This window comes from Ovis canadensis, chromosome 1, assembly GCF_042477335.2.
Source record: "Ovis canadensis isolate MfBH-ARS-UI-01 breed Bighorn chromosome 1, ARS-UI_OviCan_v2, whole genome shotgun sequence".
Classification (NCBI taxonomy): Eukaryota; Metazoa; Chordata; class Mammalia; order Artiodactyla; family Bovidae; genus Ovis; species Ovis canadensis.
In genome coordinates, this window is record NC_091245.1 from 1,666,935 (window position 1) to 1,683,712 (window position 16,778).

The following is a 16,778-nucleotide window of genomic DNA, read 5'->3' on the forward strand; positions in this document are numbered from 1 at the left end:
GAACAGCGTGCCTGGTGCTAGTGGTGGGGGAATGGGTAGGCCTGTGCCTCCTGGCAGGAGAAGACCCTAGGACCAGGCCGTGGGTGGGGCACCTGCACGGGCAGAGGGATGCCGGGAGCCAGCACGGGAGACCCCACCCATGACAAGGTCATGCGGAGAGGCCTGATGGGCAAGGTGGGTCAGGCTTCAGGGGTTCCCCCTGGGTTTTCCTGAACATCTACCCCTCAAAACCACAGTCTGCCTGCCTTATTGTACTGTGCTTTCCACTCTTCTGCCTCTAAAAGGAATTAACTTAGGGCACCAGTTAACAGTCCCCTGCATGTAAAAAGAATGTCTCGGCTTAAGCCCCTTTGATGGCTTTCTAACTTATCTGACCAGTCTGCCCGACTTTACAAATTTACAATTTGTTTACAGCCCCCAACCGTGAGAGGCACGAAGCTTAAAACAGCTAAAAGATATAGAGCCTTTTAGAGTTAAGAATTAGTTTGGTGAAGAGTTTGTTGAGTTAATGTTTGCCGCCAGCCCTCCATATTCTTTATCTTTTAGGCACCTGAAGGATATTAGTCAATGTAATTGGGATATAGAAAAAGGAATATAGTAGTTTTGATGTTAGCAACACTAGACTTTTGAGTTAATTACTTTTCTCTTTGTTATAAATCACTGTACTCCTTTTACTTGTTATAAACTGTTGTATCCTTGCTGTGTAAGAATGTAACTTTATTTAGTGCTTTCTGAGAGTGGCACCAGACTTTGGGAAGAACAACACAAATAAGTCTTCTGGTTGAACAAACCCTTATCAGAAAAGGGCTGTAAAATGTTAATTGGCCTTCTGGCCAGAAGATGATGTAAATCAGACTTATGTATACAACTAGGTATGCAGAGAGAAAGCCTGGTCTCGATAAGAGTCAGGGCGGCTGACGCTGCGTAATTTTGTATTATCCATTGATCTCTATGTAAAATCAAGAGTATATAAGGCCTTTCCGGACAACAGAGGAGGGACCAGTCACTGGAAAGACTGGTTTCCCCCGTGTCTTCTTTTCTTACTCTATTTTCTGGCTGAATTCCCATCTGGGGCGTGGAGGCTCGCCATGTCTACTTACTTGCCCTGGCTTTTAAGATCCACGTGAGAGGGAGCCCAAGGTGGGGCACCCCCCGCTATTCAAGAGGACGCCGGTGTCCTAACGTAGATGGTGCAAGCTCCTTGTCTTGGAACTTTATTGGTTTTCCACGTAAACCAAGTTACTCAGCCTCTTTTCTCCACTAAATTTTCCTACTACACTATTTCTTCCTAATCTCTCTTTATATTTCTAATTAAATAAGTTTTTCCTCGCCTACTCTGTCTCCCTTTCAAATTACCCTGGATCCACCAGAGCAGGACCCTGCCAGTGGGGGGGGGGGGGGGGTCCCACCAGCCGCGCTGACCGCTGTGCGGGTCCAGGGCCCTGCCGCACTGTGTCACAGGTCAGGGCTGGTGGCCCGGCAGGAAGGTGGGTTTGGCCTGAGGCTCTGCCCTGCCTGAGGCCTGTCTGCCCTCATTCTGCCCAAACAAATCTCCCTGTGTGTCCTGGGAGGCTGAGGTGGGGCCTGGTCGCCTGAGGCTGTCAGGAGCAGCCACCCTGCTGCCCTGACCCAGCACGAGCCCCCAGGGTGGTCTCCTGCCTGGACTTCACAGTGCGGGTTTGTGTTGGTGCTGATCCAGCCACTTGATGCCCCGCCAGGCCCTCTGGCCGCAGTGGAGTGGACACGTCCTGAGACCCACGGAGGTCTGGGTGTGGCAGGGTCCCGGAGCTTCCTCTCAGGCCCTGCTGACGACGCGCCTGCTCCTGCAGGTGTTGGCCTAGTGGACGGTCTGCAGGACTCCTTGCCAGGGGCCCTCCCGGCCAGACTGCCTCACCTCTCAGGCAGGATACGGCCGGCTCAGCAGCAGTGGGCAGTGGCCGCCGCCTGGTTCACCACAGGATGCAGGCTTCTGTCCACCTATGCCAGTCACGGCAGACCCAGAGCCGCAGGGGGGCAGACGGAGACAGTGGTCACCACCTGCAGCAGGACATCGCTGCCCTCGCTGTGGCCACTGCGGTCGTTCCCCAGACGGCAGCCACAGGCACCGAGGTCGGCAGCCTGGGACGGGGTGGGACGATGTGGAAGCCTCAGCGGGCTCAGGGCCAGGGTGCCCTGCTGGGCGGACTCCACCTGGCCCACAGGGGGAGGCTGCGCAGTCCTCTCCCCTCCCTGCCATCTTCCTCTCCCCTCCCCTCCCCTTTTCTCCCCCTCTCCCATCATCCTCTCCCCTCCCCCCACCTCCATCTTCCTCTCCCCTCCCCCTCCATCTTCCTCTCCCCTCCCCCTCCATCTTCCTCTCCCCTCCCCCACCTCCATCTTCCTCTCCCCCTCCCCCATCATCCTCTCCCCTTCTCCCATCTTCTCCTCCCCCACCTCCCTCTTCCTCTCCCCTCCCCCCTCCTTCTCCCCTCCCCCACCTCCATCTTCCTCTCCCCCTCCCCCACCTCCATCTTCCTCTTCCCCTCCCCAATTTCAGGTGCCAGCCTTGGGCTCCCACACAACTTGGGTCAGGGTGCCTCCTTCTTCTCACCTCAGGGGTTCTGCCAAGGGCCCCTCCAGACTGTAGACCTGTCACCTCCTCTGCCCCGTGGGATGAGGGCCCCCAGCCCCGGAGCAGTGGCACCCCACCAGGCAGGTTGGCTTTTCTGAGCCTCTCCACCCAAGGCTTCATCAGATCAGCTCAGGACCTTTGCCGGCCCACCCCTCCACCCTATTACCCGGTCTGCCCCAGACCACATGACTCCTGGAAGGCCCCTCCTCCTGTGGGCCTGGGTGTGAGGCCCCAAACTCCTCTGGCCGGAAGAGCTGGTCCTGGTCCTTCCTTGAGAACCCCTGACCTCCACCCACTCTCGGGGACCCTCTGAGGGGCCAGACGGGGTCCCAGGCTGGCCTTTGGGGTTCCCGGGTGGCGGAGAGCAGGAGGGACCTGGACCTGGGGCAGAGCAGGCTGAACCGTCGTCTGTCTGTCTCTCTGCCCCTCCTCCCGGCTCTGCCCTCGTGCTCTCTGCTTGTGCCCTGGAGGCTCCTTCTGTCTCGCTCTGCTGACCATCTTCCTCACTTGCGTCCCGTCCCGCCACTGTCTCCGCTCTTTCCTCCACACTACCCATCCCCGTCTCCCGCCCCCGCTCTCCACCCCTCTCCACCACCCCGCCCCCACTCTCCCACCCCCATCTCCCGCCCCCACTCTCTTGCTTCCTCCCCATCTGTCTCTCCTTCTCTCCCATTTCTCACTTTTTCTCTGTCCCAGAGACTGTCTCTGCCGACAGCAGCTCTTGGCACCCAGGCTGAGGCCCTAGGTGGCTCCTGGGACTTCTCCACTTCTGGTCCTTGTAGACACCTGTGTCACATGCTGACACAGAGGTTAACAGTCCCCCCACCTCTCCCTACACTTGGACTTGGAGCTCAGGACCAGCTGGTCACACTCAGGCCTGGGCCAGGCCTGGGACCGACAAGGCAGCGGAGGACCAGCCCTCCCTGGCGGCAGCCCCCCAGATAATGGGGAGTGGGCCAGGGTGGGAAGCAGCTGGCAGGGCCCGTGGAGAGCCCCCAAGTGGAAAGCCCTAGAAAGCCACCTGGAAGACGCCCCTGGCGCTCCACCTCCCACTACGCGGCCGTGGGTGGCACAGAGCCCCAGGGGAGAGCTTTATTCTGAGCCCCGTGGGGCAGTAGCAGAAGGCTGGCCATCAGAGCCTCAGGCACCTGGCAGACAGCCCCCTCCCAGGGCCCCAGGTGTGCCAGGCGGCTCTGGACGCAGCAGGGTCCCTGGGCTTGGCCCCGCTCAGGCCCCAGTCCTCCTGTCCTCATCCTGCCCCTCTTCTGCCCTGGGGGTGGGGGTGGTGCCTCCCCAGGCTCCATGCCCAGGCTGTCCTGCTGAGTTGAGCCTCCTGAGTGTCCACAGCCCACGGCCCACAGCGAGTTCAGGGCAGACTGTGGGGCTGGTCTCTGGTCACTGGTCCCCCCGCTGGGGAGCCCACGGCTCATCTCCTAGGTCAAGGTCACAGTCAGACTGTCCTTGCTCTTGTGGGCCTCTGCTCTGAGGGACATGGTTGACACAGACGCCTCCTTGAACTCCTTGGCCATGAAGTAGTAGCAGATGGCGTCCAGGCAGCAGTTGGCGTCTGAGAGTCTGCTGGTGATCTGGATGGCCGTCTTAAGGGCACAGGTCTGCAGGCCCAGGGCCACGCGCACGGTCAGCACCACGTAGAAGGGCAGGAAGCAGACCACGAAGACGGCCAGGTTCGCCAGCACCATGCGAGAGGCTTTCCGCGTGGCTTCCACCTGGCCCGGGTTGGCCTTGGGCCTCTGGGTCAGGGCGGTCACCACCTGCAGAGAGCAGAACACCAGCACGGCCAGCGGCAGGTAGAAGCCCAGCAGCGAGAAGACCCCGGTGGAGGTGTTCCGCCCCGAGCGGGCGGCGAAGCAGAAGCCACTGTCCTGCACATCCAGGAACCAGCGGAGCACCAGGGAGCCGAGGACCACGGCCCAGAGCGCGGCGCACACGGCCGCGGCCCGGCCGGGGGAGCGGAGCCTGCGGGTGCGCAGGGGGTGCCGCACGGCCATGTAGCGGTCCACGGCGATGGCCATGATCAGGCTGATGCTCATGTACCTGTTGAGCAGGTACACGGCCTGGGAGAGCTGGCAGAGCAGCGTGTCCTCGGAGGTCTCCCCGAAGTGCAGGAAGAAGGGCAGGGCGCAGAGCAGGCAGAGGTCGGCCACGGCCAGGTTGGCCATGTAGATGCGGGTCTCCGTCCACCGCGGCAGGCGCCAGCACAGCACCCAGAGCGCCAGCCCGTTGAGCACCAGGCCGAGCACCAGGAGCCCGCCCAGGTAGGTGAGCAAGACTCCCTTGACCACTAGGGGCTCCCAGGAGCTGCAGTTGCTGCTGTTCATGATCCCGGGGGCTGCAGAGGGGGAGCAGGGTGTGAGGTGGGCAGGCCAGCGGGGGGAGCTTGGCCACCCCCACCTCAAGAACCCCACGTTCACCTGCCCAAGGACACCCCAGGAAGCCCCGAGGCACCCTCCAGGCCACCTGTGGGAAACCAAGGCCTTCAGAGGCCTGTGGGCCTGAGATGGCTCGGGGAGCCAGCCCGGGGCTGGACCTAGGTCCCCGTGCCTGAGCCTGCCTCTGCAGGGACCTGCTGGCTGCTGGGCAGAAAGGACAGCGGGAGTGCACGGTCCACCCCCAGCCCCAGCCAGGCTGGCTCCACCTGCTATCAGACCCCAGGGACCCCACTCCACCTGCTCTCAGAACAGGGACCCAGGGGTGACCAGCCTCGCCCCAGCCCAGTGCCATGCTCAGCAGGGAGGCTCAGAGGCGACTGCAAGACAGGGACTGGAGTCCAAAAGCGGGTAGACTGAGCGGCCCGTGGGGCCCCAGGGTGGCTCGCTGCCCCGCCATGTCCTCCGCAAACCTGGCTGCAGGAGGCACCCGCGTCTGATGCACTCCTGCACCTCAGCAGGGCGGGCGTCTCCCAACTGGGCCCTTCCTGGCTACTGAGGTCCAGGGCAGCAGGGGCACAGCTCGGCCCTCCAGAGAAGTCCAGCCCCTCTCTCCCTCCTGTGCTGTGTCCTCTTGCTGAGGGGACGGTGGTTGGGTGCTCTGGTTCCCAGCCTCCCTCCCTCCTCCCCTCCGAGAGCCTCCCCAGCTGCCCTCAGCCCACCTAGACAGGCCTGATGCCCCATCTGGTTCAGGAGTCCCCTTGAGTTCCCCGTGGTCAGGGCCGCCCTGTGGTTCTGGCGGCCTTGGGGTGTTGCTGGGTGACCTCCACCCGGTCATCGTCAGAAGCTCCTACACGGCCTCGCCCTCCACGCCTCTCACTCCCCTGCACACGCTCCATGACAGCCCAGGACTGCCAGGACCAGCTCACCAGGCTGGGGATGGACTTGGTCAGCGGTCTGACGTTCCTGCTGTGGCACCCTGAGCTGGGCGGCACCCAGAGGCGTGGGTGTCAGACGTGTGGGCCCATGGAGCATGCCTGTGTGAGTGGCAGGCACCCTCCAGACCCCCTCCTACCCCCCACCTTGGTTCCTCTGGCTAGAAGGACCTGGAGGGGTGGGGGGAGAGGCCTTCCTCCCTCCATGAGCCCCAGGCCCCTGGGGGCTCCCTGACCTTTAGGCGAGTTCGAGAAGGGGGTTCAGTCCATTGGAGGGGGGAGTCTGCTCCCCTGCCCCCACTCACACACAGGAAGGGAAGAAACATCCAGAGGCGGGGTATCAGGCTCATGGGTGCCAGGGGTGGCAGCGGGGCGCTCATTTCCTGAGACACAGCCCCCTGGGAGCGTCCAGGCCACAGTCCATTAGGGGAGCTGGCGCCCAGACTGCAGCGAGTGGGAGCGGAAATATTCCACCCAATTATCCCGGTGAATCCCTTCTGAATTTTAAGTGCCCATTTGCCAGCAATTCAAGTTTCACGAACGCTTCCACTGTGTGCGAAGCCTCTCTCCTCGTGTTTGAAGGATTCCGCTTGATCACTCCTGGTTCTCTGGCCCCAGGCCCACACAGGCAGGCTCCCCAGACTCCAGAACCCAATGGGGCAGCTGCTGAGGGTCCTCCCTGCCTGCCTGCCTGCCCCCAGCCCAGAGCCCCCGAGCCTGCTGGGAGCACCGGGTGATCCTGCCACACGCGCGCCTCCAGGCCGTCTTCCCACCTGCCCCTGGCTCCTCTGGGCAGCGAGGCCTGCAGCAGCGGACGGTCACCCGGGCACTGCCTGGGACAGCAGGGTGGGGGCAGGCCTGCCCCTCATGGGATGCCCTGCACCCGACGGCTGTCTCGGGGCTGTGTCCTGCTCCACACTTGTAGGCGTGTTAACTTTCAGTCCAGCCTCATGTGGCCCAGTGTTTGGAGAAAGTGAAAGTGAAAGTGAAGTCGCTCAGTCGTGCCCAACTCTTTGCGACCCCGTGGACAGTAGCCTGCACCAGGCTCCTCCGTCCATGGGATTTTCAAGGCAAGAGTACTGGAGCAGGTTGCCACTTCTTTCTCCAGGGAACATTCCCAACCCAGGGATCAAACCCAGGTCTCTCACACTGTAGACAGATGCTTTACCGTCTTGAGCCACCAGGGAAGTCCAACGTTTGGAGAGAGCAAGTTAAAAGCTCTAGCTGCCATCTTTACATGTCCCCCTCTATAATGACTGCTAACCGTCAGGCAGAAAGACATCAACTCCGCAAGATTATCAGGGTGCACGCGAGGCCCCTGCTCATGGGGCCTCTCCCTTGGGGTGGAGAAGGTTTGAGGGGTCAAGTCCCAAGGTCCAGCTCAAACAGCATCGGGTCCCCAGAAGCCACGGCAACCCACTCAGGTCCTGCCTACCCCAGGCGAGGGTGCGGGGCCCCAGGGCAGGGCTGGGGGGTGGCCGGGGCTCGGAGCGCTCAGCTGTGGGGGCACCGCCACTTCCTGCTGGGGGAGGCGGCCCTGGGAGGGGGGCAGCTGCCCAGAGGCTTCGCTTCCTGCTCCCACAGCGGTGGCGGGTCAGTCCGCTCCCCCAGCGGGGTGGGGGCCACCTTCGCTGCGGCGCTGAGGTGCCTTTGTGGCCCTAAGTGGGATCTGGGGCAGAGAGTGGAGTGCTGACCCCCGTTGTCCAGGCGCCGTAGAGACCTCTGGAGCTGGGACCCCAACTTAGAAATAGCCCAGGACCCGGGACGAGTTTCACAAAGCCGCGTTCGCTGTGCTAGGGGCCCCCTCAGATCTTCCCTTCTAGCTTCAGACACTGGTCTAAGCCCACGAGAGACTTCAGAGACTCGAGTAAGGGGGGACCAGGCCCCAGGAGTCACCCTGAGACCCTCTGCATTGCTGCCCATGAGTGACGTCCCGGTGCCAGACCGTCAGCCCCCACAGGGCTCCTCCTACGGGTTACCTGCTGAGGTTCAGAACCCCGGCACAGCCTTCACCTGCTGAGAACCCCCTCCCCCTCCCCCTCGGAGACCCCATCACAGCCCTCCCCCTCTGAGACCCCCCACCCTCACCCCTGAGACCCCGTCACTCTCACCCTCTGAGACCCCCTCACCTTCACTCCTGAGACCCCCTCACCCTCTGAGATCCAGTCACCCTCAAACCTCTGAGACCCCGTCACGGGCCTCACCCTCTAAGACCCCCGGCCCCCGCGGGCACTGACTGGACTCACTGGTTCCCCCCTGAGCTGCTGACGCCTTGACAGGTCCTGTGAGGGGCTGGAAGGGAAGCAGGGCCGGGGGGGCCGGGCCCCCGCGCTGTCCCGACCGCACCCCTCCTTAACGCCGGCAGGCAGTGTGCGGGGCTCCCCACGGCCCTTGCTGGCCCAGACCGGGGCTGCCTGGAGGATTCCTGGGAGAGGAAGTGGGGTGCCAGCGGCCGCCTCTGTTGACGCCCAGAGAAGCAGTGGTCTTCCTGGAGACAGCGGAGCCGGAGGTCGCGACCTCCCGTGGTGCAGAGACACCTTCCCCGTCATCTCCCGGGCGGGGACCCCGTGTCTGCGGTCAGTGCCCGACCCGCCCCCGCGTCCTGGCAGGAAGGCCCTGCACCTCCGCACGCAGGGCAGCGCAGCACAGCCCACTCTGGGTGGGTTTCCTGCTGCTCTGCTCCAACCCCCGCGCCCCTCCACCAGCTAGCCTCCTCACCGCCCCTCCTCGGAAGCCGGCCTTGCAGACCACCCCCTCCCCTTCTAGAATGTTCTCTCCTGTTCCCTCCCCTCTGCGCTCAGGGCCCCAGACCCTACTCACAGGGACCACTCTGCCCTCCCCCAACACCCGAGGGCAGCGCCCTGTCCCCTCGGCTTGGGCTGTCTGCCCCTGACCTCAGCACCTCTCCCTGCATGGCCTGTGAGGGGCTGGGGTGAGTTCGACCCCACCCTGCCCGTTTCCACAGGCAGAACCTGGGACTCCACGAAGGGGACTGGCTGGCCTCCTGACTTGGGAACCAGGGACCCTGCCCTAAGGAGGGGACTGGGCTCACCCTGCAGACCAGGCTGGAGGGTCCCACTGTCCGCCCCTCCCATGCCGTCCCTCCTCTCCGACCATCCCCTCCCCACCAGCTCCCAGCCTCTGCAGCCCTCTGCGCCCCTCTGCAACCTGGCGTTCAGCCACAGACCTTCTCCTGAATTTTCCCCATGTCCTTGTCCCGGCCTGTGGCTGGGACCCCTCCTGCTCCTGCAGAGAGCAGGGCCTCACAAGTCCCATTCACGGGTCAGCAGGGCCCAATGGGAGAATCAACCGGGTGGCCAGCACCCGGCGACAAGCAGAGTCTTGGCCCCAAGCAGGCGCATGTAAACATGCGCGGCAGCGGCCTGGAGTGGGGTGCAGCCCCCCCGCCTCCCCACCCCACAGCCCTTCCCTCTACTGGCCCTGCAGCCGACTCACCATCCCCCCACCAGAGGGAGGGCAGGGCTGGGCCCTTTCCTCCAGGTCCATTGGGTTCCCGGGGGTCCAAGAGGGTTGGCCCCACCAGGCCGGCTTCAGAGTCCAGACCAGACCCATCCCCGCTGCCGGGCGGGCTCAGAGCCCTAAGGCGCCCTCCGCAGAGCAGGGCGGGCAGGGCCCGCAGCCCCGCTACTGCTCCAAGCTCAGGCTCAGACAAGGCTCCGTCTCCGAGGCCCCCCCACCCTCACTGCTCAGCGCCCCTGGCCCCAGCACCCGCCTCTCCTGCTTCACACCTGCCTGAGAGTCCGCGTGGCAGCCTGTTGGGGGGTCAGGTTTCCAAATGTGGGACTGAAGGCAGGGGGCTCCTCCTGCTCCGGGGTCCTGGCCCTTCACCCCTCAGAATAGTTGGAGTTTGAGAGAAAAGACCACTGGCAACGCTGCAGCGGGGGGAAACACTCCTGAGATTGGATGTTGGCATCCCTGCCCTGTCCAGATGAACCTCTTCTAGGGAAGTGCCCAGAAGGCGGAGTCCCTCCCTAGGAGGCTGCTGGGTGTGCCCAGGGCCCCCATCCCCATCCCTACCCTTGCCCCTAGGAACCCCGCTGCCTCCGAGACCCCCTGTCCTCCACCACCCCCATCCCCGGCGTCATCACCTGGGGTGGGAGTGATGTCCCCGCCATCAGGAGCCAGGAGTGGGGGACTCAGGACCGGCCCAGAACGAGGGCAAAGGACCCTGAGGACATGCAGGTGGGATGTCACAAGCCGCTCAGTGTGGCCACTGGCCGAGGGCCTTGACCCCCCAGCGGTCCTCCCCAGGGCTCCGTGACTCTGTGCCCACTCTGGCCTGGCTCTACACTGGTCTGCCCCCTTCCATGCCCACCCTAGCCGTGGGCGCCTCACTCGTGGGCACGGCTGGCAGGGCGCTGGGGAGATGGCCCAGAGGGACGCACCCGGCACAGGGGAGCCTGCACTCACCTCGTGGGGTTCACGGAGGGCAGGTCAGGACCGGGAGGCTTCCAGAAGGAGGCAGCCCTGAAGCCGGACCTGGGAGGTGGGCGGAGCGGAGTGGGGAGGGGCTTCCTGCAAGATGGAAGGGCCGGAGCCGCGGTGCCTCGGCGCTGGAAGGGGAGGCTAGAGGCGGGGCGGGCCGGCCTCGCTTTCACAATCTGGGCGCAGCTGGGCGCGGGGTGGGGGTGGGGGGAGCAGCGCTGTCCGCGGGAAGACGTGGCCGCTGCTGCCGGCGCAGGGGCTCCCTCACCGCCCACCTCAGCCTGAGGCAAAGGAGCGCTGGTCCTACCAGCCGCCGTGGTCTAACCGCTGCTTCCATCTTCCTGGACCTTGCCTTGTCTCCGGTGTATTGCTCGGGAGGACAGTTTACCCTGATTGCTGACCGCGGGCCCTTAGATGAGGGGGTGGGGGCAGCACCTCACTTGCCTCGCCCAGCGCCAGCCCTGCCCCAGGCACCTCGGGGAGGGGGCCGAGGGCACCCCGCGGGCGGGCCTCTGGGCCTTAGGCTCAGCCTTCTGTCGCTGCCAGCACTTTCTGTTCCCCTCTTCTCAAAACTCGGCTGGGAAACAACCCCCCGCCCCCACCACTGGTCTGGCCCCAAGCCGGCCTGGGGCCTGTTATTTGCACGCTGCCACTGTAGTGGGCAAGGCAGGGGTGACTACGGGACACCACGCGGCGGGGTGCAGGAGGAAGGGGGGACACCCGTGGAAGCTGCCAGGGAAGGGGACACTGCGGCGGGAGGGGGAGGAGAGCGGTGGGCCTACAGCTCCTCCCACCACCAGCCTCAAACTCCCCGAACCCGGGCCCTCCCCTCACCCCGACTCACCCCTCACCCCTGGGGACCATCCTCACCCCAACCCAGGCTCACCCCTCACCCCTGGGGCTCACCCCTCACCCCTGGGGATCATCCTCACCCCAGGGTCACCCCTCACCCCTGGGACCATCCTTACCCCAGGCTCACCCCTCACCCCTGGGGACCATCCTCACCCCACCCCAGGCTCACCCCTCACCCCTGGGACCATCCTCACCCCTCACCCCTGGGGACCATCCTCACCCCAGGCTCACCGCTCACCCCTGGGACCATCCTCACCCCACCCCGGGCTCACCCCTCACCCCTGGGACCATCCTCATCCCAGGCTCACCTTTCACCCCTGGGACCATCCTCACCCCACCGCGGGCTCACCCCTCACCCCTGGGACCATCCTCACCCCAGGCTCACCCCTCACCCCTGGAACCATCCTCACCCCACCTCACAGGAAAATGAGGCCCCATCTTGAGGAAACAGCCTTGAACTCCACCCCAGACCTGAAGACCGCAGGCGCTGTTCAACTGACTGGCTGTTCCTCCCTCGCCCAACGCTGCCCAGAGGCCCTGGGCTCAGGTGTCACCTGAGCCGCCAGACTGGCCTCAGGGCCTGGGGAAGGCAGGAGAGCGGGGGCACTGCACCCTTCCTGGCCAGGCTGCCCGCTCGCCCCTCCTCCCTGGTCCCCCACGGCGACCGCTGCACCTCCAGGCACGTCTCTCTGGGGGTCTGGGCCCCCCATTGGCTGTTTCTTCCTGGACTCGCACCCTCCACCTTCCTGCAGGCCGGTCCCTCATGAAGGGGCAGTTGGAGGAGCCGAGCTCTGCCCCCAGCCCCTCGAGGGACCGCGCAGGCCTGGACTGTCGAGAGCCGCCTAGGGCCGGCGTGGACGGCGGGGACTGGCCCGTGTGGGCAGGGCCGGGGGCCAGCTCCTGTCCTCGGGCTCGTCACCACGCCTTGGCTGGTCCTGCCTGCTGGACGCTCACTCCTGAGTCACCGGCTGAGGTGACACGGGACGGGGCTTTGCCGTAAGGCCAGGCGGCCTCGGTCCTCGTGGGGCAGGCACACTGGAGGTCTCTGTAGGAGACCCCCTATTTCGACGTACAGTTGAATTTTCCACAAAACAAGTTTATAAAAATGGAGAAGTGATGTGCAGCGGGGAAGGGTCTGCAGCGGGTGGGCGGTGAACTGGCCCCTCAGCCCCGGGGCGTGGCTGCCTGGGCGCAGCTCTTTGGCGTGAGACGGCCTCCGCTCGAGACTCGTCCTGTGCGAGGCTCACCCTGCCGCCTCCGCAGGCCCTCGGATGTGACCTGTGACTCATCACGCACTGACCACCTGTCTATCAGACAGGGTCCTGCCTCGGAAGTGGCTGAGGGGCAGGGAGAGCCAAGGCCCCGACCGGACCCGCAGGGGTGGAGGGCAGGGGACGCGCACACAGCCCCAGCCGCTCTGCCACCCGCCTCCTCGGTGAGAAGCGCAGGGCGCCAGGGACCCCGCCTCCCGCCCTGCCCCCACCGGCTCGGGCAGGGACCCCCACGCCGGCTCCGGGGGCCTCCCAGGAACCCTGCAGCCCCTGCAGCGCTGCCTCTGCTGCTCCAGGAAGCGCTCCGTGGCCCGAGCCCTGGCTGCTCACCTGCCCGCGCCCCAGTGTCCGTCGCTCAGCACCTGTGGCTGAGCGGGGAGCGGGCTGGTGGCCGGAGAGCAGGGCTTGGCTGTGCCCAGGGTGGGGGACAGGCCCCCTGCTGTCCCCACAGGCTCCTGCTCTCGCTCCAGGGGTGGAGTCTGGGGGACACAGCCAGGCCCAGGGGCGCAGTCGGGCTCGAGAAGGCCACGCTGCCTGCCCACCTGTGGCCTCTGGCTTGCACTGCCCCCTGGGCCCTTCTGCCGGTGAGCCCACGAGGGATGGGTGCTGAGGGGCCCAGGGATGACCGCTCTGTTTCCAGAAAGGAGCCGGCTCACCCGGGCAGCGGAGCCCGTGGTCCTCTGGTCAGATGACCAGCGCACCAGACGCCCTCCAGGCTCTGGACTGCCGCTCCGTCTGTGACTACTACTCAGGCCAGGGGCCTGGTGGCCAAAGGGCACATGTCCAGGGCGCATACTCCCACTCCGGCACCCAGGGTGGGCAGCTCTGCTGTCCAGCCCTCACGGTGCCCCTGAGCTCTCACCATACACTTCCCTGTGGCCCCCCAAGCCCCTTGTGCTCTCAGACAGACCCCCTCAGCCCTACTGCCCTCCGCAGCCCCTTCCACAGCCCTTCGCCCTGGGACCCCAGGGTGCCCGACAGAGGCCCAGCCAGGCATGGCCAGTCCTTTCCCAGCTGGGGGACTTGCCCCAGGGAGAGAAACTGCATAGCTGGGGCCCCTGAGGGGTTGTGAGGGACCCCTGAGGTGTTGTGGGGTTCTGCCAGCCTGGCCTGGCTGCCCCCAGGGTCACCTCTGGGTCCCCTTGGGGAGTAGTTGGGCCTGAGGGGTGGACCTGTCGTTCTGGCCCACAGAATCGGACCCACCGGCCGGGCAGCGGGGCCTTGGGCTTCCCAGCGCCTGGTCCTGACACCCCATCCAGCCAACAGTAGCATTACTCAGGGACCAGGGCCGGGGGCAGCTCCCCTCCTGCAGCCCCACCTCAGACGCCACGGGCAGGCAGAGCCCAGGATGGGGACGCGTGAGCACCATCCTGCCTCCCTGGGCTGGCTGGGCTGAGGGCAGGGGTGCCTGGCGGCTCATGGGGCCTCCTCCAGGGTGGCTGCCAGGCTGCCCGCTCTGCCTCCTGCTCTGAACCCTGGGACCCACCCCCCGCCCCCCACAGCGGTGAGGAGCTGGTACAGCTGGCACAGGTTCCTGCCTCCCCCAGGGCCTCCTTCCCCTTTCTCTGCCTGGGGATTGTCTGCCTGGAAGGACCACTGCCCCACACCAGCCCTCCTCCTGGGGACACCGCCTCCCTGCGGCCTCGGGCCATCAGCGCCTGCCTGGTCTCAGGCCTCCCTTCCCAGCAGAGATGGCCATCTGGGCCCACCCCATCCAGGCAGCTCCTGCCCACACTCTCTGCCCCTCTTTCTCTCCAGGCACCCACTCCCTGCAGGGGCCCCTGCAGCCCGACAGCAGCTCCCAGGCGCTGTTCCCTGGTGGCAACCTCAGGCTGGGGAGCCTGGTGGGCAGAGAGCAGACGTGTGCCTCATGCACGTCATCTTCGCCTTGAAGTCAGCACCCAGGTTCAGAGCACCCTGGGGCTCTGTCTCTCCATGAGGGGGTCTTCCGCCCCCGACCCCAAGGGCAGGCGGCCTTCAGCTCAGGCTGGTACGAGCCAGTCTGTCTAGGGGGAGCCCAACTTGATCAGCACCCCAGCGACGCTGAGGCAGGAGGCCCTCTGGAGGGTGGGCAAGATGCCGACCGGTAATGCGACGGCTGGAAGGTTCACAGAGAAGGAGACGGAAATGGCTCGAAAGAGGGCCCCCAGCGTACAGGGCACCGCAGCCCTGTCTCCCGTCAGGTGGGCCAGAGCCAAGTCTGACAACCATCCGTGGGGGGAGGACACCCTTGGACACTCTCCTCTGACTTCTAACCCCTTGGAGGGGCACCGGGCAGCATCCAGCTGGGCCCTTTGACCTTGTAACCCCACCTCTGGGAATCTCCTCCACAGATGGACGGCGGACTTAGGGAGAAGGTGCGGGAGAGGCTGATCTGTGGGGCTGCGGGGCAGCAACAGCCTGGACCCCACTCAGATAGCTGTCCACGGGCCCGGGTGGCATGGAGTCTGTCCCTTCCCCGCCATGCAGAACTGGGCAGTTGCAAAAAGTGAAGAGAAATGTCTTTGACCATACACGAGTGTATGGTCATCTCCAGGATATACAGTTAAGTGAAAAAAAAGGTGTTGATGCTCATGTATTTATGTAGGAGCAGAAGGCTATATTTTTTACAAATGGAAGAATAAGCCATAACATTTGTTTAAAATTAAATTGCTACCTACAGGGACTAGGGAGAAGAGAGGTGAAGGGAGAGAGGGATCGAAACTGGACTTCGGAGAATATACTTTCATTTGTAGATTTGGCTTTGGAACCAGGTAAATATTTATGCAATTACTAAATTAAATTACATTATATTTTAAAAGGGATTCTTGAACTTGAAAGCAAGGTGAAGACAATTAATTTGCAAGATCAGTTGGTAGCATAACCCTACCAAATTCTTCCAAGCGATTTTAAAATCCAGCATTTCGATTGTGCATCCTCACAGCCCGACGACCAAGAGAATGGCCAAAACGCTCCACTGTGCGGATCACCTTCCAAATATTTTAAAAACACTGTCTCGCCTGTACATCTGTGTAACTGAATGATTTTTGTAAAAGTGCATCTTCAATTATTTTCAGTAACCATGTTGTTGACAGTAGTGTGAGGGCTTTATTTTGAGACTGTTGTGCTATGGGATAAAGCAAGTGAATAACTGTGTCGGGCATTGTTGAGACTTCTGCTGTAGGATAAACGTGTATCAGCAATAAAACTTAGTAAAAACGAAGCAGACCTGGGGCTTCCCTTGGTGGCCTAGTGGTGGACAGTCTGCCTGGCAGTGCAGGAGACGCGGGTTCAGTCCCTGGTGTGGGAGGATCCCAGGTGCTCGGAACAACCGAGCCTGTGTGCAGCGGCCATCGAGCTGATCTCTGGAGCCGGAGCCACAGCTCCTGCAGCCCGTGCGGCCCAGAGCCCGTGCTCAGCAGGAATGAACGCTCGCACCAAGGAGCCCTCGCTCCATCCTGGAGGGCCCGTGCTCAGCAGGAATGAACCCTCGCACCAAGGAGCCCTCGCTCCATCCTGGAGAGTAGACCGCTCGCCACAGCTAGAGAAAAGCCTGCGCAGCTACGAGGACCCAGGACAGGGGAAAACAAACAAGGAAACAGAAACCTACTCGGAAAAGAAAGGGAGCCAGCGGGCCCGAGTCTGCGAGGAGGGCATCAGTTTGTACTCGTGCTGGGTCTTATCTTAGAGATGAAGCGTATTTGTTCTGACTGCTGATAAGGCTTAGAAACCAACTTGCCTAACAGCCAGATTGTGGTCTCTGGCTAGCATTTCTCATGAAGAGGAAGGAGGCCTGCAGAGAGAAGTAGATGCTTTTAGGTCTGGGTTGGGGAACATTTGAGATGCACCCAGAATGGCTTTTCATACCAGAGAGCAAAGCAGATCAAGATGGTCGCCAACACCAAAGGGACTCGAGAGCCACAGCAAGCTCACTCCTAGTGACCAGAGGCAGGACTGTCTAACACCCACAGGGAGAGCAATTTTCAGCAGGTTGGAGCACAGTGTTCACACTCGTGAATTTTCAGCTATACTTAGAAAAAGAAAGTTGCTTCATGAAGTGGTCCCGCCAAACCCCCAAAATCACACCTGAACCTGATCTAAGCTCTGGAGTTGGTCACCAGTGACAGGAGCTGCAGCGGGCACAGAACACAGCTGGTGGCACCCCAGGGGTGCCCACGGTGAGCCAGGGGCTGGGGGCCACTCTACATGGCCAAGCCCTGAAAAGTGTGGAGAGGGGAGGTGGAGGGAGCTGGGGGAGGGCGGGCTGGGAGTCTGGGGTCTTCCTGTGGAACAGGGA

The 16,778-nt window shown here is 63.3% G+C and overlaps 1 protein-coding gene across 15 annotated transcripts; it reads right to left on the reverse strand.

Moving 5' to 3' along the window:
• Nucleotides 1-3,628: 3,628 nt before the first annotated feature.
• Nucleotides 3,629-11,698, reverse strand: GPR35 (G protein-coupled receptor 35). 15 transcript variants are annotated; one of them, XM_069601081.1, is made up of 6 exons: nt 11,617-11,644; nt 10,655-10,788; nt 10,365-10,520; nt 10,043-10,122; nt 9,683-9,826; nt 3,629-4,961 (listed from the first exon to the last, which is right to left on the reverse strand). In XM_069601081.1, the coding sequence occupies exon 6, from the start codon at nt 4,948-4,950 to the stop codon at nt 4,045-4,047; it is 906 nt and encodes a 301-aa protein (XP_069457182.1). In that variant the 5' UTR covers nt 4,951-4,961; nt 9,683-9,826; nt 10,043-10,122; nt 10,365-10,520; nt 10,655-10,788; nt 11,617-11,644; the 3' UTR covers nt 3,629-4,044. The 15 variants fall into 15 exon arrangements, with proteins under 15 accessions (XP_069457182.1, XP_069456902.1, XP_069457104.1 ...); XM_069600801.1 differs by lacking the exon at nt 9,683-9,826 and having other exon boundaries at nt 11,642-11,698; XM_069601003.1 differs by lacking the exon at nt 10,043-10,122 and having other exon boundaries at nt 10,687-10,788; nt 11,642-11,677.
• Between the last annotated feature and the right edge of the window lie 5,080 nt (nt 11,699-16,778).

What these genes read in the sequence shown, in the direction of transcription:
- GPR35 (XM_069600801.1), bottom strand. Translation starts at nt 10,716, where the DNA reads ATGGAAGCAGCGGTTAGACCACGGCGGCTGGTAGGACCAGCGCTCCTT. An exon ending in CCCTCCGTGAACCCCACGAG is followed by an intron (nt 10,123 to 10,364) that starts GTGAGTGCAGGC and finishes GCATGTCCTCAG; the next exon opens with GGTCCTTTGCCCTCGTTCTG. An exon ending in GGACATCACTCCCACCCCAG is followed by an intron (nt 4,962 to 10,042) that starts GTGATGACGCCG and finishes CCCCCTCTGCAG; the next exon opens with CCCCCGGGATCATGAACAGC.